Below are 27,536 nucleotides of genomic sequence, written 5' to 3'. Positions count from 1 at the left end.
TTTCTCCCTAAACATTTTAAGCATCGAAGTCTTTAACTAACGTGATACCGGAGTCAACAAGCATACTTTTAGAATTTGATTAAAAGGGAATATAATATGGAATCGCGTATCTAAAGAAATTAATAACGATATAATTATATTCATGTTGCAAAAAAACTGCAACGGACATAAAAACTCCCTTGCTTTTAACAGAGCGTTCCATAATTTCCAACTACGAAATTTATTTAAACTGCGACACTTATCATTCAACCAGAGCTCGAAATATCACAAGGATCCTCTAGAGCACAGCAAAGACTGTATTAAAAGTATACTAGTGACAAACTAGTATACTTTAGATATTTTTTTCTGAACCGGGGAAAATCTGATCATGTTTCTCTATAACAATAATAAAAACATTATTTTACATATCACCTTTATGTGATATCACCTTAAGGACAGCACATACAAGGGTTAATTGCACAATGGGCCGTGCAAAGAAATTTAAAATAGTCTTCTTTAGGTGTGAGGGCAGGAGTGGATCGCAGAAGGCATAATCAGCAAATTAGGAAAACAAAGAACAGGACAGGTGAGACGTTTATCCAGAGAGCAAGTGATCAGAAAAAGGAACAGCTGTTACGCATAGGTTTTAGCTCTCTCTCTGCTGAATGAATAAAAGCATTTTATTAAAAACGCGTTTGCGTTTGTCTGGGTATTTACTTTGTAATCTGTGGTTTACATCTACTGTATTGCTTTGAGATGCCACTTTTAAAGGTGATATGTAAAATAAAGTTTTCTATTATTGTTATAGAGAAACATGATCAGATTTTCCCTGGTTCAGAAAAAAGACGATTAAAACCTGTAATCTTTCCACTTGTATGTCATCAGAAAATACAAGAAGTTTCTGCTTTGTGTAAGGATGGTATCAAAAAGTAATCTAAGTGGTGAGAAAGCTGTGCTCCTCAAAGCGCTTTACAGGATAAAAACAACAGCAATAGTGTTAAGCTGGGCAAACGATTTTTTTTATAGAAATACAAAATGAGATATAATGATGTGTTCCGGCTAAGACATTAACGAGTACAACCCCCCTCTCTGCGGGAGTGCTGGCTGTGACTAATTAAACCGGTTTCACAGGTATTTTCAAAGAAGAAGGGGGCGAGATTTCCAGCGAAAGACACCTCCCCCTCCAAAACCAAGGAAGTTCAGTACTTACTAGTTAAGAAAGCTAGGCTCCTCAATGAAATCGCTTTAACATGCTAATGCGTTGGTGTAACAGTCCGGGCGTGGCAAGCTTCTAATGTCAACTCGACTCGATTGGAAGACAATGAACACATTCTAGCCCTAAATGAATTAATAGCAAACATGGTTTACATAAAAGACATTTTTCCAAGAAAGTTTATAATAATACGATCTATAGTTGAAATCTGAGCCTAAATAAAAAGAAAAAGCATTTTCAGAGAGCAATCACTCTGTGTTTATGTAGAAAAAGCGATTAGGTTTATGAGCAATCTAATTACTTATTCGTTTAAAACGCTATATAAAATAAAGTTTATTATTAATTTGCTGGACAGAGCGGTGAACATTATTATGGATAAGACAAAGATAACGATCCTGATCAGTTTAGAAATCTGTGTACGCTGTAAGGTTTTTACTTCTTAAACTTTTAAAATACACGTTTCGAATAGAAAGAAATTATCTTCCTGGTACAGTATGTATAGTAAACCAGCACGTCTTTTTTCTCCAATCAGAGGGGTTAGACGCTCGGTTAAAAGCAAAGGAGATTGTCTGTTATAGTGGACATAAAAACAAGAGTTCGCTAGCATTATATCCTAGAAGACACAGATCGGTGCCAGACCAGGAGAATGCCCGCAGCTTAAAAGAAAATGCCTGATGAACTAGGGATTGGACAGTTTCCAAGTGCTTGTACAATCGATGGAAATGTTCAAATAAATGTGCAAAAGAAATAAAATAATCATTTATTTCTTTATCATATTGGCTAGCTAATGTCCTCTCTTTGCTAGTTAGTGGCTGTGTTTCTGCGTTGGGTAGCAACGGGTGACTGTTCTCAGGCGGAAGATGTAAACAGCTTAATTTTCGTGTTAAATAATTTTTTTAAATTAAAATTCATTCCATACAGCAATCGCATATTTGGGTACCGTTTCATAAAACTTTCATGCTTAAAATGTTTAGGGAGAAATGGAAGACTGATAATGGAATGGAATGGAATGAATGATAAGTGTCGCAGTTTAAATAATTTTCGTAGTTAGAAATTATGAAACGCTCTGTTAAAAGCAAGGGAGTTTTTATGTCCGTTGCAGTAAAAGAAAATGCCTGACAAAGTAGGGCTTGGACAGATTCCAAGTGCATTTTTGCAATTTACGTTGCATTGTCCAATGTGCTGCTGTAATACGTTTTAAAATAAGTCTAAACTGTATCAGCTTTATTTATGGGTTGCAATTTAGAAAAAGTCAAAAACCGCACTCAAAATGCAATTTAGAGCTTTCTGGCAAGAGGAGACACCCAAATTAATAATGTAACATGCCACTGTTTGTGCATGAACAAAGTTATACTGCTATTTCCTTAGATACGCGATTAAAAAATATATTTTTTTTGAATCCCCGGCGGAACACATTCCATAAGATTCAGCGCTTTTATATATCACCTTTAAAGGTGGCTTCTCAAAACGCTTTACAGGATAAAAACAACAATAACAGCAACAACAACAATATTGTATTTCATTGCACTTTGAAAACTAAGTAATAACTTAACTATATGTGCAAACGTTTTATGATATGTCGCTGTTGTGAATGTCTGTGGAGTGTATCTTATTTGCCTGTCTGTCCTGGCTCTTTCGCTCGCCCTCCCCCCCCTTCCCTCAATTCAATTCAATTCAAGGTGCTTTATTAGCATGACAGATGGGTACAATCGGTGTTGGGTATTTACTTTGCTTTGAGATTCCACTTTTAAAGGTGATATATAAAATCAAGGCTTTAACTTGCTTTAACTCCGCAATGTATTTAAACAATAAAAACGATTACAATCTAATCTTTCCACGTTTGATCCCAAGATCCCAAGAAAAATAAATCTAAATGGGGAGAAAGCTATGCTGAAGGTTTATTAAGATACTTGGAAGACAAAGATATCAATTTATGTTGCATTTGTCTGATTGTGAATCAAAAAACACATATATTTAAATCAAAACGCAAACGCGTTTATATTGTAACGCCTAGGTGACTATTCATTGTTATTAAAATGACTTAAATTTGATCATGTTGTGATATTTAGAAATATAAATTTGTTTGGTGCGAGTGAGGTTTTATTTAATCTCTGACCAAGGGAAACATTTCATTTTTTCAAAGAAATGTTCGTTAAAAAAAAAAGTCATGGTTCCACAGTGGGATTCGATCACAGACCGTGTGACATGGGAGTCAGGAACCTAACCCACAGCGCCACCGGCAAGGTCACATGCAGAGTGCTGAAAAAGCACTACAGAAACATTATCAACAGACAATGTACAGCGTGTACTATTCTTGTGTTGCGGTACACGAATATAATTATATCGTTATTAATTTCTTTAGATACGCAATTCCATATTATATTCCCTTTTAATCAAATTCTAAAAGTATGCTTGTTGACTCCAGTATCTCGTTAGTTAAAGACTTCGATGCTTAAAATGTTTAGGGAGAAATGGAATACTGGTGTGTATTTTTTCTTTAAAGTACCGAGACCAGCCATATACTGTATATGTTCCAAAATTAATATCGTTTATGGCCTTCACACGCGTTACAGTATGCTCCTATTCTTTTTATGCTCAGCTACTAAGATTTCCCTTCAGTGGTAAAATTCCATATAAATATTCAATACTACAATGAGCACAGTAAAGACGTTTACTGTAAATCTTTCTACGACAGACCAATGGACCACGAGTGCCCCTGTCGGTCAACCAATCACGTACCACGGTACCGCACGTCATCGTGCGTCACAATGCAAGACACTGTAGCCAATTACCTCCGGTACGTGTCTGTACCGCGCACTTTGAATGGCTGCATCTGTAGCTATCCGATGTGCAAAACAACTTGGGATCTTCTAGTCAAACTCAAAGACTGGCAATGTCTCAATCATAGGGCTCAGTCTATGCTTTTGTATCCTTCAGGGGTCTCTGTCTGGTTATTTTTAATGTTTTTTTATATCAGACTACAGAATGCTATTTACACAATATTTACTGCATTAATGTCATTCACTGTGGTTGAAAACTCATAACCCTTTTTGATTTAACCTTTGGGAAATTTCTAGAACTGTCAGACCTCCCAAATAAACATAACTGCAAAGTGCAGGACTTAATTGAAGGAAACATTAAAGTTAGTGACCAAGGTGTTAATCCATGAAATCAAATTTGAGCTTTAGACTCTTCTTTATTAAAGAACATGGTTCCTCTTGCCATAAGCAAACAAATCTGACAAACAAAAGCAGGCATTTTAGTTGATTGACTCATGTGGAGGATGTATATTTGAAAGAACAGACTGAACAGACCAGATCAATAGATGTGCACTGGACAGACAAAGTGGACCTCTTGGATTTCTTTTGTTTTTAGCCATACTTAAGTTCCTTAAGTGCAACATTCTGTTTCAAAAAAACAAAAGATTACTCTATTTTTAAAAAAGCTCTTTAATAACATTACAACAAAGTAATTTAACATTTAACAACATGTACTGTATACAGCATATACTGTATACAGTATATAAACATTCTTTCTTCTGGGAAAACTCCATTAGGCTCTTATTGTAACCAGAAAAGAAATAAACAAGAATGTAAAAAGCACATATTAAAATATAGTGTAAAAAACACAAAAGCTTTTTTCATACATTGCAGATAGGAAAATAATTATTATATTAGTTTTGTATTTTAACATTGGCCTCCCAATATTGATTTATTTGAAGCAGCAAGCACTGCACAATAGCAAACAAATATATAATGCTGTAATGCAGATTTCACAAAGCCTTAGGTTAGCAATTAAGAAATATTCGTTTAAATTGGAAACACACAAAAGTTTCACTTTTAACTGAAACAATAAATACTTCCATTTGCAGAGACTAATTCAGGGTTAAAAGACATTTCTTTAATAATTTATTCTAAATTGAATGCAAATACACTGTTTAAAGAGTAGCTAGTAACTTATAAGAGCATATTTCCATAATTTGTTCTCAAACTATGTTCGAGCACATTAATTAATATTTGGATGCAATTTAAATTTGAATCCTGATCTACAAGTCACACGGAAATAAAAAATACACAAAACAATACTTTTCTATCAACAATGACATTTCTTTTGGTTCTAATAAATATATATTTTGTTCACTAAGTGGCATTTTGTATATGGCCAAACAGTAACAGTATATGGAAACATTTTAAACATCATTGTTTATTAAATTGATAATTGAAAATATTTTATTATGTATTAAACCTAATTGTAATAATTAATGTACTACTGTACATTCATACATTATGCCATATGAATTAAAATATTGTATATACTGTACTGTAATACTTTTGGTAACTTTGCAACAAAAAATAGTATGTTGCATATTGTTGACATTAACAATGCTATTAAAATCCAAAATCAATTAGCTTTAAGCCAATTTGGAGAATAAGAAGAAAGAAGTTGACAATTTCAATTAAATGTATTAATTTAATTATGTATTATATATGTTCATATACCCTTGTTTTATATACAAGGAGTTGGATTTCTGAGATCCTTTTATTACTTTTAAATTTGGTTACACAAAGTGTGGTACATTGACACTAAGAACTGCTCCATATACTGTACAGTAAAATGTATGTAAAAAGCCAATATTCTTAACTGTAAAGTAATCATATATAATTTAACATTAAGCACATTTAGTAAATTAAATATTGCATTATCATGATGTAAATGAGGATAAAGCACTCTTCTTGGCTACCTGCCTTTGATATATAGTATGTTGTGTAATTGAAACTAGCATAAAGCAAGACTACTTAAAAATAACGTGAACAATGAATGACATGATATTTTGTACTCATATTTCGAAAGAAGAAAATGGAATCAGTAAATTACAGCTCAAACTAATGACAGAAACTGAGTATGCCACTAACCAACAACTGAAACTGAAATCTTTTCAACTGAAGACTACGTTATCAGAAGAGACTACTTCCTTTATTTTCAGTATTTCAGTTAGCAACTTGTGTTCTTTATCTACAGTATGTGTTCTGTCAAGGTTTTTGCTTTGCTTACCAAAAAACAGTTTCATCATCTGTGAATTATGACTACATACTCTACAATTAGGCACATGGACATTTTAGAAATCGGCATTGTTTTATTCCCTGATAGAAGACATTAATTGAATGCTAAATGTACCCTGTACAAAACACTGAGTATAAATTTACAAGCAGAGGATAAGCTTTACAAATCATCATATACTTGTGGTAAATCAACAGGAGAAGTAAAAGATAATATCTCATCTTTCTTTTCTGTGGCAAGCAAACTGGTTGCACAAAAAGTGGCGACACCCCTCCTTACAGTTTAATAATTATTTTTAATTTAGAACACAACTGTTTTCCTTGTTACAATAAACATATCCATTGACAAATGGATGTCTAGTTGGAATGTCTAAAATGATACTTTTCCCTTTGAAAAAAAGTGAGCTCACAGGGAAATCCACACCAGATCAGTAATCATTTTACCAGACCATGGGATATATTCCCCTTATTTTTATTTTAGAGCACAAAAAGGCATGGAGAGTTTACACAGCGAATTGAAAAAGAAAGACAGTGGTTTTTCATCCTATGTCCCACCTAAAAAGATTTGTTAATCTGACTTCACGTGATTTTCTAAGACAGTATTTTGGATTATTTGATTTCATACTCACTAACACTCAGTGTGAATAAGCCACTTTTCAATGCTTTTGCTTTGTCATGAATTGACATTCATAATACATCTTTTGCTAGACTAACAGCTTGCATTTCATTCAATCTGTAGCTTGTTTAAAATGCAGCTGTTACAGCAGGATCCTCAGCAGAACAAATGAAAGTGACAGCGTGAGTCCCACAATGGTCTAACAGCATTTGTTCCAAATGCATTTCAGAATTGATTGTGTAATCTTATTTTTGATACATTTGGAAGTGAAAGCCTTCAAAGCAAATTTCCTAAAAAGAAGTTTAAACCTTCAAAGTTTTGTGCACCCACTTTGAAGTAAGCTACTAAAAATAACAAAAATAAATTGTGTAGTTTAAGTTATGATATGCAACTGTGAGTTGTGTTATCATAGTAATACTGGATTTTAAATCAAAAGTATTTTTTACTACACTTTAAAAGTACTCCTTTTTTCAATTTGACATACTGTAATTAGATGTGCTCACAATTTATGTTATACCTTACTATAACATTAATTATTGTATCAAAAGTAGTTAGAGTTGTACCAGAGGTCATGTGCTATGAAGAAAGAGTCTGAGGTTGTCCAAAGGAACACATAAATAATTTGTGTTAATAATAAATAATGTGTCACAGCTAGTTCTTTCTGGTACGAAATAAAGCTTTATGACATTTATTACCATCTTTAAGATTACAGAAACATCATCCTACCTAAATTCAACATCGGCAAATAATAAATGTGAAAAAGCAAGCGGCTTGGTAGACTTTTGCCTGGAGAAGAATGGGTACACGTTACAATGGAAAAAGCTTGGTGAATAGTGAAACATAATGTGAAGATGAGCCACATGTGGGGCTTAAAAGCGATCATCCAGGAGATCAAAGACTATAGATGTGTTTGTGTGTCTACTGTGTGTGGGAAATTACATGCTCAAGGATTCTAAGGCAAGGTAACCACCTCAAAGCCATTAAATCACAAAAACAGCAATAATGACCTCAGTACCAGTGGCATACAGGCCAATGGCAAAGAGTAATGAATCCTGATACACATCGTTTGCTCCTGTCTGGGTACAATCCAGGTACGGTGGCAGCCTGCAGAATGCTTTGTTCTACAGGGCACTGTCAAGACTGTTCAGTTTGGAAATGGCAGACTGATAGCCAGGCCCGTTTTCTCTTTTTTGGTTTGGACTAGGGACATTGCTTTTCATGAAGAGCATCATAAGCACAAGTATATTGCCAAATTCAAACCTCAAGTGCACTGCCATTACCTATGACATTTCATCTCAAAGATACATAAATTAAAAACAACAATAATGCTCAAAAGTTCTGCTCAGTCCCAGACAGAATGTTTGTAACTACATGGTTGAGCATGTAAGGAAAAGACCAAAAACAGTATTGTCTCTTCTAGGAATTAATATTAAGAGTTTGTCTATCAATGTGCAGTATTAAATAAATAGTGATCTATTTAGTTAGCTGTGATCAATAGTTCTGGTAATACACTGCATATGCATCTTGTTTCTCAGTCTATTGCCCTGCTATATAAGCAGTTTTGACATTAACTTTATGTAAAATAGTACCAGGCACAAATCAAAGCAGATGTAATGAGAACTCTCTGGTAGTACATGAATTATGGTGGAAGAAAACAATATTTTTTATTTTACTTTGTGTGCCATGTGCTGCTAAAATTGTGAAATGGTTAAATATAGTTAATTTAATTAATGTTAATGGTACTAGAATACAAACATTAAAATAGCTTGAAAATAAATATAACGTGACATTAGGATTATTAACACTATTATCCATAACACTGGAATGTATCCTGAGGAAAGGTCATATGAGTGCTTTTGAAAGCATCTTGGAGGAATAGAGAAGCAAATGCTCCTTTATAAATAAATCTTTACCTATTATGAAAATTTAAATATCATTCAACTCCATAAAATAAGATTCAAGTGTCAACATTGTAATACTTACTTCCCGTCAGATGTTTTTCTATCAAGGTTTATATCCTAAAAATGCTTAAAGTATAAAATCTAAATACTTTAGGAATCTATATAAATAATCAAAACATTTTAAAAAAAAGTAGATATTACAATATAACCACTAGTGTATTAAAGATCACTTCTATGTTTTTTTGCATGAATGAAGGTTGCTTGTCTGTTAGAAAAGGTGCCTGGATATTCTTCTTCAACAATCAGCAGAGTAGTCAAGAGAAACCAGGAAACCAGCTCTATAAGATACAGGCCACATCATGAAAGGCCAAAGGTAACCACACTGGCTCTGGATCTTCACATCTGCGTTACCTCTTCAAAATCATTTTCAGACTACAGTAATGACGGCACAAGAAAAGCCAGGACAAAATAACTCTTGTAGCACTAAAGGTAATGCAGCTCTCTGTCCGCATAAAATGTTTTGCTGGGAGGCCATTCTAGGCTAACATGTTGACAACTGAGTGTGTTGTGAAGTACTTTATTAACTGACAAATACCATTTTGTCTATAACAGATTAAAAACAATGTGTATGAAGATGTTGTGGTAAGCATTATGATGACAGTCATTTTATTCACAACAACCTGCCTGACAGTGGACAGAGAACTCTTCTTTGACATAAAAACCTTTGGTTCAGACTGAGGGCTACCTAACTGTTCAGCTATACTGTACATTAAGCCACCAGACTCTTGGTTCTTGAAAGTCAGTCCAGAAATGTTGATTTTCCAGCTGGACAATGCAAGATCACAAAGTGCTTATGTTACAATTAAATGTTGTATTTCTTTTGTGTAACAAACAATGATTAAATCTAACTAAATCTAAATCTTAACAACACTAACTTCAAGATCATGTCAGATATATAGTATGGCGAGATAGAATGATTTCTTTATATTTCAATCTATGAAGACAAATTACACTAAGATCATGAAATGTAAGTGAAAAGCAAAAAAAACATGAATGTACTGTATAGTAATACCAGCATTCTGGAAATACTCAAGCAGGTACTTGCTGTAAAAAAATAAACATGATGAAAATATGTTTTTTTATAAAATGGTCCATGATTGATTTGTCTCTTTGGTCCTGATTTATCAACCTAACGGCCATAAAATTAGAGAATGTAAAGTGTCACATATACTAATGGATGTGTCAATTTGACAATAAGAAAAGAAATCCATTGTAGAAAACATTTTAGCAAAATCACAGGACAAGGGATTGATCACAAGACAGAATATCTGATAGCCCAAAAGTAAGCACAAGTCTGCCTGAGGAAAGTCAGACTTGCAGAATGACATGGGACATTCATCTAGGTACTGTAAAGTGTGTTTTGATAGATCTAACTGGAAAACACCTTAAAATGCAACAGATATTCCTCAGCTGACCATTTCAAAACAAAGAATAGAGCTATACAATAGCATGAGGGCCAGGACTTTACCTTCTTTAATTTATATGTCCAGTCAATGCATCTTTTAAGACTTTTTGGTTAAGTCTCTTCCTCTGTATGTGGTACTTGAGGTTTCCGTTTCCTCACTGCGCTCTCGGCTACCTCTTCAGACAGCTGGGCATCAGTTGTGTCTGTTCCTAGGTCTTCTGGAACTGGGGCCTCCTCTTCTAAAGATTCCTTGTCACTGGGATTCCCCATTTCATTTTCTCCATCAGAAAGGTGTTTTTCGTCTGTAGAAAGGTCCTCTTGTTCTTCATCAGAACATTCATCTTTCATATACACTTCTGTCAATAAAGAAAATGTATTTTCTTGAATAAACTCCTCACAAATCCCCAAAAGAAGCACAAAAACACATTTCTGTATCAACCATCTCGTTCCTGGAAATGTTTTTGCAACAGAAATGAATTATCACTATTATCAATAGTCCACAGAAACTGACATGGGAAAGGAGTGTCTTCAGTGAAATAACTTAAAGGCCCTGTAGTTGTGAATACAAATTTATTGTTCATTTGTTTAGTCATGTAACCTTAAATCATTTTTGAAAATATCTAATAATTTCACAATGCCAGAAACATATATCTCTTCAAGAAACATATTTCATTTTGTTAAAGACAGGACCTTGTCCTGAAGAAGGAGTAGAGATGAACATTTTTGTCAGTTAGTCTTTCAAACATAGCATTAGTTAATTCAGATTGTATCACAGTCCTCAGACTTCTAAAAAAAAGACCCTTTGAGATCTTTCTGAAATTTGACTGTACAAAGACAATATCATGTACAATACAAGATTCAAAGATCTGCGTACAGAATTTTCAAAGAATCCAATTAATAACTTGTCAAATTACGGAACATTTTTTGGTCCGATAGGTATGATATCCACTGAAAGGTATGTTATGACAGATTTATTTTGTAGGTGACTTTTTGAGTTCCCACAGAGCCCTGGGATTTAGAAATAACTCACTGCTCAACCCAGTGAAGCAGCTCCAACTATTTTTACACCTTCGATTCTGTCACCTGCATCTTTGACTTCATAACACAATTTTAATCTTAGGTGAATTTTTATTAAAATAATGTATTGAATTTCAACAGGTCATCCTAAAGATCAAATTACAAATACATGAAGAAATAAAAAAAAAAACATTTCAGTCTGTTTCAAAGCAAAGTAAATGTAACACAAAAGTACAGCATAACCATGGGAATATTCAATATAGAACAAATTTCTGTGGTAAAATCCAAGGATTTGGGGGACAAACAATTATTATTTTCTGTATTATTATGTCAAGGATTTTGTCTTCTCACCAGACATAAAATGAATATACAGTATGTGATTAAACTAATATAATGAAACTGCAAATTAACTGTGAGTTTTATTTTTTGGCAAGAAGGATAAAATAGTGTATTAAAGCAGTTAAGCAGGTCTCCTAAGCAGTTCCTTCAATCTCTCCCACTGTACTTCCCTACTGAGTTTCCATAGCAACATATGCACAGATGTTTACACAAACGCTCATCCTGTAATTCACCTTTCAAACAACATACTTTTAAGCGTTTTAGCAGAAGTTCAGAAAAGAATGGGGGCAATCTTTGTGGAAACCGTAAATGTATTCTACACACTTTGATTAGCTGCTTTGTAGATTCATTATTACTGACAATAAATCCAAAACAAAAACAATTATAAGTGTGATACACAAACATTATAATACCAATAATTATCAATTAGGCAATGCAAACAAATCAACCTGTCTGGGTATCATGAAAAGCATAGAATTCTAGTGGAGGACATGTTAAAATGTCAAGGAAAATGTTCAGAAATAAAAGAAAAAAGTAGAATTTAATTCAAGGGAATTTAAAATTGTATAATTAACAAAACCTCATTTAGAATGATTAAAATGATTTTGGTCATTTTTGGACTAGAATTAGTACAGTCAACAGTAACAGATACTGCACATTCTTGTGTTTAAAGGAAGATCTTACACCGAAAGGCTAAAGAACTAAATCTGTTCTTTTCCATAGTTTTGAATCGAGAAGATTATGAAGAGACTGAAGGTGATCTGAATACTGTGTTTGACCTTCAAAGGTATTGAACACATCAACTCAGTAGGCTTCTTCAGAATAAATAGTGAAATAATAAACAAAGGATATACAGTAAGTTGAAACAATAGGAGAGTGCAGTTAAGACTGAGAAGCACTTCTTACACAAAGGAGTGTGGGCATCTGGAATAATTCTTATTTCCTGATTTTTATGTAGTTCTTTTCATCCTAAAGGATTCCAATGCGCTTTACGGATAGAAAGAAACCCACTTATTCCACCACTGAAGTGTAGCACCCAGTTGGAGACACACAACAGGCATTATAATAAGTCAGCGGCCCCATACAGCACATCAGGTAGAGAAGAGAGACATTACTTTAGCAAATGAATTAAACTACACATGTTGTCTAGTCTTGTTTTCAAAGCTGATCTCCCAAAAACATGGGGTGCAAGGTACTGTAGGATACACAAGCACAATTACCACCAATTAACCTATCAGCTGCATATCTTCACAAGGTGGGAGGAAAGAGGAGCACCCGGCAAAAACAAACATTCGCCCAGGGAGAACAGGCTCCACTAAGATGACGCCCCATTCTGGAAACCAATTCCACAGCCCAAGAATTAAGATGCAGTAACAAGAACCAGCACACTGGGCCATCTGACCTGGTTCATCAAAACAGTCAAAATATTTTTCACCCAATGTGTTTATGAATACATTTATATATATATATTTTTTTTAGCATTCTGTGTAAATGTTTTCTACATTCGTTAAATAAAGGATATTGTTTTATATTGTGAGCATGACTTTCATTTAAAGGCATTTTTAGATACCAAAAATTCTAATTCACGTAAAAAATATATATTTTTGTCTGAAGAGTTATGAACTAACGACACATTATACATTTAAGTGGACATAAGAGAGACAAAATACTGTAAGTGTCTATATATTATTGAATGCATACCACTCTTACCTGTTCTTACTTCTTTGTACAGTGGTTTAGATGGACATAAGCAGTCTGCTATCAAAACCAACATCTGTAAATCACAAAAGATTACATTTGTACAAGTTCAACTTTTATACAGTACAAAAAGCTTGTAGTTAGATTTTCTAGTATTTTGAAGAGCTGTGTAGAGTTCACTCCACCTACTTTTTATCCTGAAACAGACTTCAAAATGTAACCTTAGTTATAGAACATGAAGTTCTATGAAACATAAAATGCTTGTACTGGAACAGACACTTCAAAATAAACTGGAATTATTGACCAAAAAATGTCAGTTTAATAAATACTTAGGGTAACTGTCAGCAAATCTGCAAACAGTTCTGTAAAAAACAGAAAAAAACCCACTGAAGGTACAGCAATGGGTCTAATTACAAAGCACTGCTTTTCATATACTGTATAACCATTCACCAAAAAAAAAACAGTGTATGAGCATTATGTGGAAGCCCTTCTTTATATTTCTCCAAACATTACTAACCCACCGTTTTAACATTCTTTATGATTACTAAGCATTTAAGATGGTCAAAATTATGTTATCAAAGAATTGTGTTATCTTTGTGTGCATAAAAATATATTTTATTTAGATTTATCATTATTGTTGATAAGAAGTGTAACAGAATTATCCTTTCTCTTCCTTCTTACATGTAAATGTACAGTATAGATGAATATAACCTTTACTGTTTTATTTTGACTCTGTGTGTAGCAAAGCGATTTTTAATATTTAATAAAATATATAATACTGTGTTAAAAAAAAGAGTTTATTAATGCACACTTTCACTGAAAATAACTGCAAAAAATGTTTACATTAAATTCTGACTCTGATCTCCCTCCTACCTAGAAAAGCAAAGGACCAGGGCAATTAGCTCATTTTCCAATCTTAACAGCACAAAGCACTCCATGCTACTTCGGTTCCCTTTTCCCTACACAACATCTCTCTGCACATTAGATAATGGCTCGTTAGCTAACTAATTTCAGACTTAGCCAATGAATGGCAAAGATGGATTGCTTCTAAAGTTGCTTCTAGAAATGACCAACCTCCTTTCCTGGCTGTCTCAGAAGGAGTGGCAAAATACTTCCCTCAAGAATAGTCTCAAGGGCTACTTAGGGCAGTGATACTTTGAAGGATGGGGTTTAATGATCAGTTACGTAAAGTTACCTACTGTATTGGGCAATAAATGTTTATTCTTACTAAATGAGTTTCCCTGACAAAAACTTGAATCAAAGAGATTGTCTGGTAAGTGTTTAAAAAAGCTATTTTTTTGTAAAAATGTTTTGTCAACTTTACAATAGTGAAGCTTAAAAAGAGAACACAGACAAAACAGTATAAAATATATAAAAGAAAATTTTATAAAACCTACTAGAGTCGACCTCCCCCCAGTAATGGAAATAGTATATTCACATCACAGTTCTCTGGCTTAACCTCTATAAAAATGGGCATACAGTATACAGTATGATGTTAATAAAGACACTTAGTTAAGGTGATCCATTTCAGAGGCAAGGACAGCATTATATGCCTAATGTTTAGTGGTCACCTGTGAATACTGACGGCACTGTACTTCTTAAATTTTTTAAACTATATTTGCTAAAATTACAAAGTGCCTTAGTTATCTACAACAGAAGACACTGTCGTCTTCTACATTTTTAAGTATTCATATCCAAGTTACACATTCCTGCATAACAAGAAAAGAAAACCTCTAAACACATATAGGAAAATATTTTTCAAACTACATGGTACTGTATGGCTATGTTGCATGGGCGGAGCGGTGGCACTGTGGCTAAGGATCTGCGCCTGTGGCTGAAAGGTTGCTGGTTCATATCCCGTGGCCGGCAGAGGAATCCTTATCCGTTGGGCTCCTGAGCAAGGCCCTTAATCCCAGCTGCTCCAGGGGTGCTGTATAAATGGCTGACCCTGTGCTCTGACCCCAAGCTTCTCTCCCTGTCTATGTATCTCATGGAGAGCAAGATAGAGTATGTGAACAGACAAATTTCTAATGCAAGAAACTGTATATAGCTAATAAAGTGATCTTATCTTACCATGTTGGGGTATTAGCAAATTCAAACATTTCCAAATGTTTTAAACACCTAACCCTCACAAGTTTTGAAACCCTACTCTACCACACTAAAGAAGTACTAATTTTCCAATACACAATACCCTGAAATAACAGGTGATAATTAATTTGATTTCTGACTGATTGCAATTATAATGACATCTGAACATCTCCAGTATTTCCTATTAATAATACATTCTATTCGTGATAATATATGCAGAGTATAGTTGACAATCCTGGCTTGAAACATAGTCTGCTTTGTTATGTGAATATAGAGTAAAATCAACTTAAGGTCATCAGTTTGGTTGAAACATGATGACAAAACATCACAGGATTTCAGCCTGCTTTAAATACTCAGTCACAAATATATTCAATGCAAAGTTTCACATACCAGTCCAAGGAGCAGTCCAGTTAGCAGTGTAACAAGAGCAAAGGTGAGATAAGACCCCCAAACTGGAAGACCAAGTGTCTCTGTCATGTAGCTGTGAATTTGCTATTAGAAAAATAAATAAAAGGTGAAATGGTGAAAAGGTGAAATGTTATTGTGCACACAATAACAAATTTATTCATTGTTTCCTCTAGATTCATCGTACAGGACTTATGTGGCATTTGTTATTCAGTATGTTTGTTAATGTTTCCCATTTTACAAATTCTGTGTGATGTAATTGTTTTGTATCACATTGAGTTTCTTGAAAAGTACTTATAACTTAAATTGTATATTATAAATATTATACACTGTTTTCAGAGAATGTTTGGAAGATTTCAAATAAAAAAGCTATTTCAAAGCTAAACCAAAGAAGATAACATTTACCACTGTGCAGAAAGGTAGAAGGCAGCACTGATTTTATTGCCTTGTACACATTCTGCCAAGAAGCTTAGATGTGTCTTTTCACAAGCTGTTCCACAAATGCTGATTAAAGTATGAAATAACACTCTTAGCAGAAATAACACCAAAGAGGAAGAACACATTTTCCATTAAGAAATACATTTAATTGGAAAATGCAGCTGTAAATCACCGCTTTAACATCAAAATGCCTCTTGCATATATTGATTTTTGCAAAAGGGCAGATTAAAATGTTTGAAGGATTTCTAGAACATCAGTTCTTTAGATCTTTTTTGTGAATCTGTGTTGGGAATGGATAAAACTTCAAGCAGTCAAACTTGTGCATTTTGTTTTGTTAAAGCAAAAATGAGCACTTAGTTTTAAATACTACAGAAAAGAAAATAACCATGAATAAACAGTTGATTTAACAGCTAAATATCAAGCATATTATATTTATGTACTAATTATTTGTACCATATTATAAGGGCACTGATTAAAATATATTAATAAATACATGAGCACAATCATACTTCAACCCACTACTGTATATAATCTACAATTTTACACTGAAAAAAGCATACATTAAGTTGAAATGTTATACTGTATATTCTTACTATTACTATTATGAGCTTACTATTCATATTACCAATAATTGTTAAAGGAAAAATATATTTTAATAGGACATTTTGAGATTTTGTAAATGATTTGAAAGTTTTATACAGTTGGATGCAAGAAGAGGAAGTGCATTTTATCAAAAAACAGTAGTAAACAAAAGAAGAAATAATTAATTTCATTCAAGATATGCTTAATTTCAGAAAATGAGCTGGACAGATTAAGCAATAATTAAAATAACCCCAACTTGTGTATTATTTTGCCAGGAATATACCCAAGCAGTTGGTATAATTATAGACACAAGAACACAAGTTCTTTATTTTTTCTATTTTCTTAACCCCTATTTGTAACAATATATTATATAATATACATATTTAATATTGAAATGTATATATTTAATACTGAAATAATAAACAAATGAGTATTGAAACAAATGTTGCATTTATAATGCATTTCAGTACATAAAAAGATCGTCCATATCCCTTCTGAAAAGTGGACTGGAACAATGAGACTTTTTTGTGAGAAAAATAAACTAGACTTATTATTATACTAATATTTCAATGTTGATACTGGTGGTGTTAGTCTTTGACAAGTATACAGGCACTTTATGTAGTTACTGTATAGTACTTGAGTAACTGTTGCAATTAGCATGTTTACCTGCTCCTGTACTCTTCCACAACCAGATAAAAACCATAGTAATACAGCTGAATGATTATGAACAATTTTCAGAGAACCTCTTAATGTCACCCTGCCACTGAATGTCTTAGTCTTAGTCTTAGACTGCAAAAAATGTGTGTTCCTTTAAAAAAATAAATTATGTATGAAGGTTTGATTTCCTCCTTTTTTGAGAATGGAAGCATCTTATGTTTGGCTCATGAAACATATTTGGAAAAACAACTCAAAGAATTTGTACTTATGTGAAGTTTAGTGACAAATCCATTACATATTACATGTAATCACAAACTTGAATCAGGGAATTTGCTTCCTAACTTCATGAGGTTGATTTTAGCTATGGTACAGAGGAAGTTTTCTGTAGAATTCAGTCCTGGAAAATAAAATATACAGTATAAAAAAGTAAAAAGAACTCACGTACTCTAATCCAAACAGAAAGTTGAAAGAGAGCAGCCATTCCTGTCATCCTGTGGAAAAAGAGATCAGTTGAGTCATAAAGCAGGATTTAACAAATTCCCAGCTGTACATCAGCAGGGTTCTCCATTATTACCTCTTCCTACTGACAAGCCAACCCCACCTTGAATGTTATTCTAGCTGTTTTAAAATTAACTAAGCTGAAGAGAAAACTGTTAATTAACTATTAGACACTAATGAGCATGATGTCTACTTAAAAAAATTATGCTTAACACTAAACGACAGATTATACCCCAAAACCCAGCTGCTTATTCTGTTTGTTCTGGCAAATGGTCCTTGGGTATCTGTGATGTATACCTGAGAGAAATCTACAGTATAAGAATTATTTTTAAGGGATTCATTCAGATAAATACCCAAGGTCTTTTCAGCTTCTGAAGTTAACAGTAATATACTTAAAAAACATAGCTTCAGTTTTTCTAATGCTATAAAACATCACATTACTGTATGTTACAGCTACAGTATACCTAATGGTAAATGTTGAAAGTCTTATGTGAAGTGTTATTGTAAATTAGATTCTCATAATCTTATAATTTCCTCTATGACATCTGCTGGTTATGTCTCTTGTGAGGTAAATGTACAGTATATCACTGCTGTACAAAATGTATAGCGGTACTATACAATTTTTTTTTCCAATCAACACTACAGCAGGTTCATCCAGAGGGCAACAGATTATTGAACACCATTCATTAATATGATGTGAGTTTAGCACCAGGGCTAATTCAAAAACAGTTAACTGGCCATAGGAAAAGGTAAGATGGAGTGAGGAAAAGATGAATGGATGTAGGGCTATTTGCATACATTTAAAACATTTTTTCTATATTCATATTTTTTGTGTTATTTATTGTGTATTTTATTTTGAAAATAGGTAAACAAAACATAACAACATAGAAATCAATTGTTACTCAGAATATAGCTATTTGAATGGTAACTAATTTATACTATTTGGTGACTGTATCTTCTGTCAGTACACCTAATGTGCTGACAGGAGGTGTCTGTTCACCCAGACTCAAGAAAGAAATTTAATCTGTAGTCTATCTGGTAAATCTGAAGCAATATCTCTGGTAGCAAAATATTAATTTTTTTCTTAGTTTGGCATGATCCTGTTTATACAGTATGTACATTTATGTATGTATGCTTATGTATGTTTAGGTCCCCCAAACATTAGTTTTTCCCAGGGAAATATAAAATTAACAGAATGAAACATAAACATATAGCGTTCTCGTATGTACTGTGTGTGAACAAAGTTGTGTTTCATACACTTTGAACTGAATTAAAATAAAGCACAAAATTGAAAATTGGAGAAAACTGAAAATTACACAATGGAAGAAGGAGATTTCCATCCCGGTATAGGTTCCACCGATTCCCACTTTTTCTCTATAATATAACTCTGAAGATCTTCCACGGCTCTAGAAGACAGATACCTACGAAAACTCCCATCCTTTGCACTGAAAAAGTAGGAAACATAAGTAAGGAAAAGTAATAAAAGTGATTACAGCAAGTTAAATAAGAATATTAAGATACCTTTTCAAGAACAGTAGAGAAATGTCACTGTAACAGTTGTGACCAGGTGTATAAAAGAAAAGGTTGAAAAATATCTGAGGGACTACAGAAACATTTAGTAAGAATATTATTGTATAATATGTTCAAAAGGAAATCAGTTATTGCACGAGTATCGTTAGGAATATTACCTTGTTTAAATAAAAAGATGATCAAATTTAATTTTCAGTTTACCTATTGTTCCTATGTGGATTGACTTTGCTGTATGAAAGCTTATTCATAATGTAGGATGAAACACGTCTTTCAATATCTTTGAAATCGCTTTTTATACTGAAGTTCTAAAAATGAAAATATAAACCCTGTTGTTCCAAGTTTTTTTCTGTTCAGCTATGACATCTCACATGAAGAAGGGCTTGTGAATAAAACTCAAAATATGCAAGACACACCTGGGAAGATTTCTTCATATACAGTACAGTACTCAAAACAGTAAGACCTATTATCTGTGTACTCACAAACTCTCAATGGCAAGTAGAATATATGAAAAGACTTACTGAAAAATTGTTGGCAGAGTTGTGACTAGAAATCTTCCACTCAAACCTGAGACAAATGAATAAAGCAACATTAATTAAAACGTGTGGAATGAAACTTTTTGGAATGCAACTAAAAAGTTTAATATTTAATCAGCGTGGGCGTACAGCGGCCTCTTGATGGCTCACCTGTAATATGATTATGGTTCTACAGGCCCACTGCACCTAATAGTTCAATTCAAAAGTAGCAATTATCCACAGAAAAAAGGCTATCAATAAGGCATTTGTCATGTAACGTCTTTGTGTTCAAACTTGCTGACTCGAAAGAGGTTACATTCAAGGACTACTGCAAGCATAAGATGGGTATTTATGTAATCATAAGAGAACAAATGTATTCCACATTTAAAATGGCATGTTGTACAGGGACAGTTTTATTTAAACTTTAGGGTTTTAAAATACACATTCCACAACAAATGTGCTTCAAATATTTAAGATCAATTCCATCAATTTGCAAACCTTTTATTTTAACCTGAATTTATAAACCAAATAAAGAATAAACAGAGAATAACGGATAAATATAACGTAATCAAGAAAAGATGTCTGAGGTAAAAATGCTGGATGGTTTGACATTATGCCTTTCAAAACAAACCCAAAATCGAATATAGTTTGAAAACATTTATGGTAGAAAATGCTGCATCTCTACCTCTGGATTCCAAAGCTGTGTTAGAATAAACCCATATTTATACCAAATTTAAAGTTTTGCTACGGCTATTTCAAATGCTAAATTAACTAAATTTTCATGTTTATGAATGGACCTTAAAACTCCAATATCACCAGATTTTAACTTTCATACAGTATGTTCTAAATAAAGTTTCTAGCATCCCACAAGCCTAATAAATTACACGAGTCACTTGATTTTAAAATATCAAGTTTTTATTTCATCAAATAAAATGACAATAAAAAACTTTAAAACAGTCTTATGCCATTAAATAAATCCATTAATAGAGTTTTTTTTTAACAATGCAAAGATGTTTATTAACCAGAGACATCAAGGGGTTAAATACAGATCTAGTTTTAGTGCAATTCTAAGGACATAAGCACCTTCAGTTTAATCAATTTTAAGGGTAGTAAGTTTACTTAAAGCAATAAATATAGATTATGCTTATGACATCGGTGTACTATTGTATATAATTGGGGAATAAAATCAGAGATTTCTTGAAGTCTCTACTGAAGGAATAAAACGTGACAAAAAGCCTTGATAAAAACTAAATCTTTTAAATTAGTTATTCAGTCTTAACAATGGATAGTTAAATATTTGTTATACCTTTGGTTGTATTTTACAAACACGATTAATTTTGAAGAAATCGTTTAATGGACAGTGAAAGTATAATATAAATGAACAAGTAAAGGTTTATTCCATGCTGAAAAGAGAAGAAAAGAAACACAATGTTTTGGCTGTGACACCCGAAGAAGGCTCTACAGCCAAAACACTGTTTCTTTTCTTCTTTTTTCAGCGTGGAATAAACCTTTACTTGTTCCTTTGCATCCTACAGTATTCAGACTGATGCAGCTACCTACTTGAAGTTGTAGATTATATTTTAAAAGTTAATTTTTTGCTGAAATATTTAATTAATGGTGAACTGTAATCTAACACCAGAGTTCAAACACAATGCTTACAATAACAAATGCACAAGAAAAGATATAACAAGAAAATAGAGGAACACTTATTTTATTATTGATGGATAATGTACAAGGATAATGGCACTATCATTGCCAATGACATTATTACAGTGGTAACTCATTTGAAAATGTAACATCAGGAAGGAAAAGGATGTGCCTGTCGATACTGAAACTACACAGTCAAAAGACACCCTACATTAAATTAAGTACCATTCTATTACAAAAGCTGTACTTTATAATGGCACAAGTGACATTATGCTGAATATGTATATTATATTAATATGCTGATTTACAGAAATCTTAGACATTTTAAAACACAATCCATAGTAATCACATATAGCATAAAAATTATCCATAGCCTCTAATTGTGTTATTATAACAAATTTGACTAATATTTATATACTTAAGCTTAGTTTGGATGAGAAGAAACCCAGCTTGTCATATAACTAAAAATTCATAGTAAACAAAATCTTCACTAAAGGTTAATTAAATATGACAGCAGATACTGTATAAAGTGTTGCAGATAACATTAACCAAACAAATCTAATTCACTCATTGTCAGATGGTCCCCAGTATAAGCATTATTAATTTTAAAAAAAGTTCAAATAAAACTGTTTGTATAACAAAATGCATGTCTATCAGGATTAACTGTAAACTTAAAACAACAAGGCTAAAGGATTTATAGAAATTTCAAAATTATGATCATCAAAAAATTGTTTTTCTTTGCTTAAAGAAGGAAAAATGTATAGCAGAACAGTGCAAAATTATGTTTGCATTCCATGTTACAATACCTTATCTTTTTCAGCTACTTAATATCTCAGAATGTTATGCTAATCCTTACTTATAAGGGAAAAAAAACATTCTTAGCTCAGAAATAATAGTTGCCAAACAAGGACTTTAGCACTTTATGACATGTAACTGAAGAAGTCATCTTTTCTTGTCAAGTGCCATAAGGGATTCTTTCAATAATAATCATACAGAAGCAGGATTCTGACAAACTGCCTGCTCTGCAGAAAATAAATTAGATGAGTAGACTGGCTATGAAGACTATTGAGCCCTATCTGTGTAATAATACCATAAATGCCTGCAAACATCCTACAAGAATAGGACTAAGCTTGAATGTATACCTTACTCTATCATTCAGGCATGTCTCTGTGAGTTAGCTTACAGAATTATTTCTAGGAGCTATATGGACTTTCTTGTCCTTAAGTTTAAGCAAAGTCTGTGAGGGTCCATGAACAAACCCTACTAACCAAGGTCTGGTCTACAGTTAGATTAGCCACGTCATCTATCAGGTGTTCTACATGCGATCTCCACATGACAGGTGAGAATCACAGTGAGTAAAATGTTAACAGAGCTGTTAGTAATGTGTGTAAAAATTCTGCAGGTGTCCTGAGGGATTATAAAATTTGGTGCCAACCATTCTTAAACCAATAGTAGTTTTAGCTGTGCTCTCCAGCAGGTATTAACACAAAGCATTTGTAACACAGCAGGACTTCTAGAACATATTTTTAATTAGGATTTCACTGCCACTTCCCTCATTGCTTTGATATGGACAAAAGTAGCCTAGGAATTAGCAAAAAATATAAGGGGAAATTAGTTTAAGGTGCTAAAGTACTGTTTACATATTCTTTCATATTTAATAAATCATTTTATCACCCCCTGAAAACTTAGGTAAACACAAAGATAAATGTTAACTTTAAAATGGTAAATCTTCTAAACCTAGTAATCATTACATGCATACTATAAATAATGCCTAAAGTTTAGGCTTGCAGTTAATCATTATTTGAACATTTAAAAACAACAGAAAATATTGTAGCAGTGGTTTTCTAAATTTTGCTGTTCTGAAAGATGTAATCTCACAAGGAAAAGAAATGGAAGACATAGGAGTAGTAGAAATAGAAATAGTCTCTGAAAAACCCTGTATGCATCTTTTAATTACAGTGAAATGTAAAACCTATTAAAGCACTTATAATAAAGACACAGTAACTTTCTTATTTCATCTCGCTTTAAAATTACACAACATTTCAAAGAAAAATAATTTAATCAACTCTTTCTGCACTGTTTTCAATCATAAGGTAACGCACTTCACAATTAATAAGTATAATATAAACTACTGAAAGCCCTTAATAAGACCACTCGTACTTTCCAAAAGTAAAGGGTTAGGCTTAGATTTTACAATTTTCCAGGTCTTTCACCAGTTAAGCTGCTGAAAGATGAGAAATGAACTCACTCCCCATTTTAGTAATTTTATAGCTCCATTTTTCTGTTGTTAAAGATAAGAAATCAAATGAACTGAATTCTGATTTTCTTGAGGTCTATTATCTTTTGCAGTACAACTTTAGTATTTGATGAATCTGTCATTTAAATTATAAATGACTTCAGCTTTACTGCATCTGAAATGGCTATATTGCTGAAATGCTTTTCAGTAATTGAAGTGGACTAAAGGTACTGCATCAAACAGTAGCTCACACTAAAAACATAATTATAAGTATCATTAATTTACCAACCCAGTGTCGCTGTTAAAATATGCATACATCTCATTTTATAAATGGCTTATGTAGTTCACAGTAAAGTCCATGTACACATTCTCTATTTTTTTATGTCAGGAAAAGGCTCTTCAGTGTTAAGAAACTCCGTATAGCCTATTTTAAATTTAAACTTTAAAAGTATTCAGATCCTTCCTATGGTGTCCCTTTTTGTTACAATTACAAAATGATGTATATATATATTTTTTAACTTAGTATTTTAGTCAAAACCAGATTGCTCAGACAGAAGAATTACAAGGATATGTTACAGAAAATTTCAGCAAAAACTAAATGGAAAAAAATTAAGTTGATTGCATAAATATTTTGACCTGTGCTTGCACAAAATATTACATACAAACCCTTTTTGGTTGAATCTCTACCATTTTTGCATCATCTTTACAGCGTGGTGCAATTTTTGCACGTTTTGTCGTCTCAGCAAATTTGCTTGACCTCACATTGCTTGAAGGTTGCTTCTGGGCAGGAGTTTTCAAGTCTTTCCACAGATTATCTATAAGATTCAAATCATGACTTTTGACTGAATGACTGGCCATTCAAGGTCTTTCACTTTGTAATTCTTAAGACACTTATGCAAAACTTTCACCTTATTATGTATTTCCCTATTTGACTTAAATAAGTATAGTATTTTTTGTTCAAGTTTCAGGTCTTAAGCAAGTTTTCCTCCCTGATTTGACAATACTCTGCTCCATCTATGTTGCGATCAGTCTTGACAAGCTTTTGACCTCATATTGATGAGACATGGGACTATAATATAATACTACCATCACCATTAATGACAGTAGGGATAAGTGTTGATACAGTGAGTGATACAGTATTGAGTGACACAGTGTTAAGTATACATTAGATGTAACACTACATTTAGATCAATAAGTTCCAATTTAAGGGGAGGTACAGTGTGCAGTTGTTAGCATTGCTGCCTCACAGGGCAGGGCCTTGGGTTCGATTCCTGGGGTGCTATCTCTGTGGAGTTTGTTTGTTCTCTCCTTGTTCACATGTGTTTCCTCTATGTACTCCACTTTCCTTCCACAGACCTAAGACATACTGGTAAGTTAATATGCTTCTAGGAAACTCTGGCCTTGGTATGATCTTATGTGTGTTTGCATCTATGTGTGGCCTGTACCATCCAAGGTGAATCTTGCCTTGTACCAGTTGCTTGCCTGGACTGCCTCTGACTCCCCCTCAACCCTGTACTGGGAAATGAATGGACAGTTCCAAGTTAATCTTGTCTGACCACAAAAGCGTTTGCAGCATACCTGCTGCACTACATAGTTGCTTTGTTGAAAACTCCATGTGGGATTTGTTTTTTTTTACATTCCTTACAAGCCTCCTTTATGGAGTGACGGAGATATTGTTGACCCATGACGTATGCTCCCATCTCCGCCACTGAGCTTATGAGAGACACAATTATCACACACATATTACTACAGTATGTAATAGTAATTCCTCTGGAGGTTCACGCCATGAAAATATTTTCTTATTTTCTTTTCTCTCCCCTACAGGGTCTGGCCATGGCTACAATGTCACATTCCATTGTCACTCTTCCCCTGGTGGCAATGGCTCTCTGTCATGCCCCACCATCTCCCATGGAGCCATTTTATACTCTGCTGGTCTTTAGCCTTCAAGGCCTCACTCGTCTTCTTCAGTTCACCACAGAGTTATATGCATGTGTAATGCAGATTCTTAAGCCTTGTCTGTAGCAACAAGACTTTCTCAATTTATTGCTCAACTCTTTTAGTTGTTTCAGAAATGCATATTCACTTTCAGCCTGGCTGATCTACAGCTAATTAATCTGAGTCAAAGCTGGGGGACATCTCTCAAAGTAACATTCTCCAACTGAGAATAATTGTATCTTCTACTGTTAGAGAAAAACAGCCATTTTCAAACTGCTTCTGCTGTTTGTGAATCTTGTCAATCAGCTACTGGAATTTACTCGGTCCTGACACCTGGAACATACAGTACATCATTCGTTCGATCCATGAACCCTTGGTCATGGATGCTGAACAGATCCTTCATCTCAGTTTCTTTTTTCTCCTAATAAAACTTTCAGGAAATGTTCTGCACCACCTCAGCCACTCCTGAAATGGCCATGAGTTCTGTAGTTCTGCCCCTGGTCCTTTCCAGAGCAAGAAAGCATGCAAGGCAGGGCCAAATGACTCCATGACTCCTATGCTTATTGCTGTGATAAAATGAACGACACCAAATATCTGTCATATGACCCTTCATGTCATAACAAAATGATTTCACTCTCAGAATATCATTCTTTTATTGCTTCTCAGCGTATTTTGTACCTTGGGACCTAGACGCCATAAAGTAACTGACACAAGAACAAAATCAATTGTAATTTTTCATTTTAAATTTTATTGGAAAAAAGGCAACTGTGTATGAAAAGTACTAGTAAATGGTTCAGACAAGCTGTTCTAATAAATTAGTCTTATCCTGCAAAGTATTAAATGAATCTACTTGACAGGATCATCTTTAATCTGATTCAGTTTGGTGCTATGAGGGATTCGCTTATCAGATTTTGCTGATTTTGCTCTTCTCTTACACTGCAATCTAGATTAACGTGTTCTAATCTCAATCTAATCAATCTGACTAAATCTGCTATATACAGCAGTTAGATGCATAAACTGGGCTATCTTCTGACCGTACTGCAGTAGTCATAATCTCTTTAAATGTTGTTATTATTCACTAATTTCTTACACTTTACATTTTGTTTTTCATATTTTAAATAAATAATTAAACCATAATCCCCTAAACACTTCAAACCATTTTTGAATCCAATTTAAAGAAATACAGATATGTTTTGGTGACTATTAACCCGAAACCATACATTATTACAGAGTAAGAAAGTATGCCGGAACAAACGCAGAAATAATCTTTATTTGTGATACCCCATTAATCATTTCTGATTTCAAGTGCTGGGATAGTCATTTGTGACTAGTTGTTGAGTTGAGGAAATAAATAAATATATATCTTACATGCTAATTCAGTTTTAGTAGGGTAAGCAATGAAAGAACAAAAGAGGCCTGCATTATCAACATGACAACCAGCACTTTAAAGAAAATGTGTGCGACCCTCAAACAGAGGTTCTTCCTCCTGAAAAGGCCTTATAAATTGTCCCAGTGTCCTCTTAATTGATCAGCACACCATATTATTTTACTTTGTATAAGCTGTGGAACCTTTTGTAGGATTCTTTTGGAGTTGTGGTAGCACCTTGGTAACAACATCATGTCTCAACAATATAATCATGGATTGAATTAAATGGTTTGTCACTAATACAGTATGCATATACAGTAGATTAGCACAGGAAAGCACTAATGGGTTAACTACAAT

General features: G+C 33.4%; 1 protein-coding gene across 2 annotated transcripts in view; it reads right to left on the bottom strand.

The window, feature by feature from the left end:
- The window catches only part of tmx4 (thioredoxin-related transmembrane protein 4), a 54,770-nt gene that overhangs the window by 21,033 nt on the left and 6,201 nt on the right, over positions 1-27,536 (bottom strand). The window contains exons 3-8 of one of the 2 annotated variants that reach the window (XM_088625589.1): positions 20,002-20,047; positions 19,270-19,398; positions 17,901-17,946; positions 15,764-15,865; positions 13,298-13,361; positions 10,295-10,587 (exon numbers count right to left, since the gene is read on the bottom strand). In XM_088625589.1, the coding sequence (XP_088481715.1) occupies positions 10,343-10,587; positions 13,298-13,361; positions 15,764-15,865; positions 17,901-17,946; positions 19,270-19,398; positions 20,002-20,047 (632 nt within the window). In that variant the 3' untranslated portion in view covers positions 10,295-10,342. Of the gene's footprint in view, positions 1-4,623; positions 10,588-13,297; positions 13,362-15,763; positions 15,866-17,900; positions 17,947-19,269; positions 19,399-20,001; positions 20,048-27,536 lie in introns of those variants that run through there. The other variant, XM_088625588.1, reaches the window with a different exon arrangement.

The sequence above is a fragment of the Lepisosteus platostomus genome, chromosome 3 (genome assembly GCF_059453375.1).
Source record: "Lepisosteus platostomus isolate fLepPlt1 chromosome 3, fLepPlt1.hap1, whole genome shotgun sequence".
Classification (NCBI taxonomy): Eukaryota; Metazoa; Chordata; class Actinopteri; order Semionotiformes; family Lepisosteidae; genus Lepisosteus; species Lepisosteus platostomus.
This window is presented reverse-complemented; position numbering and strand designations above follow the sequence as displayed.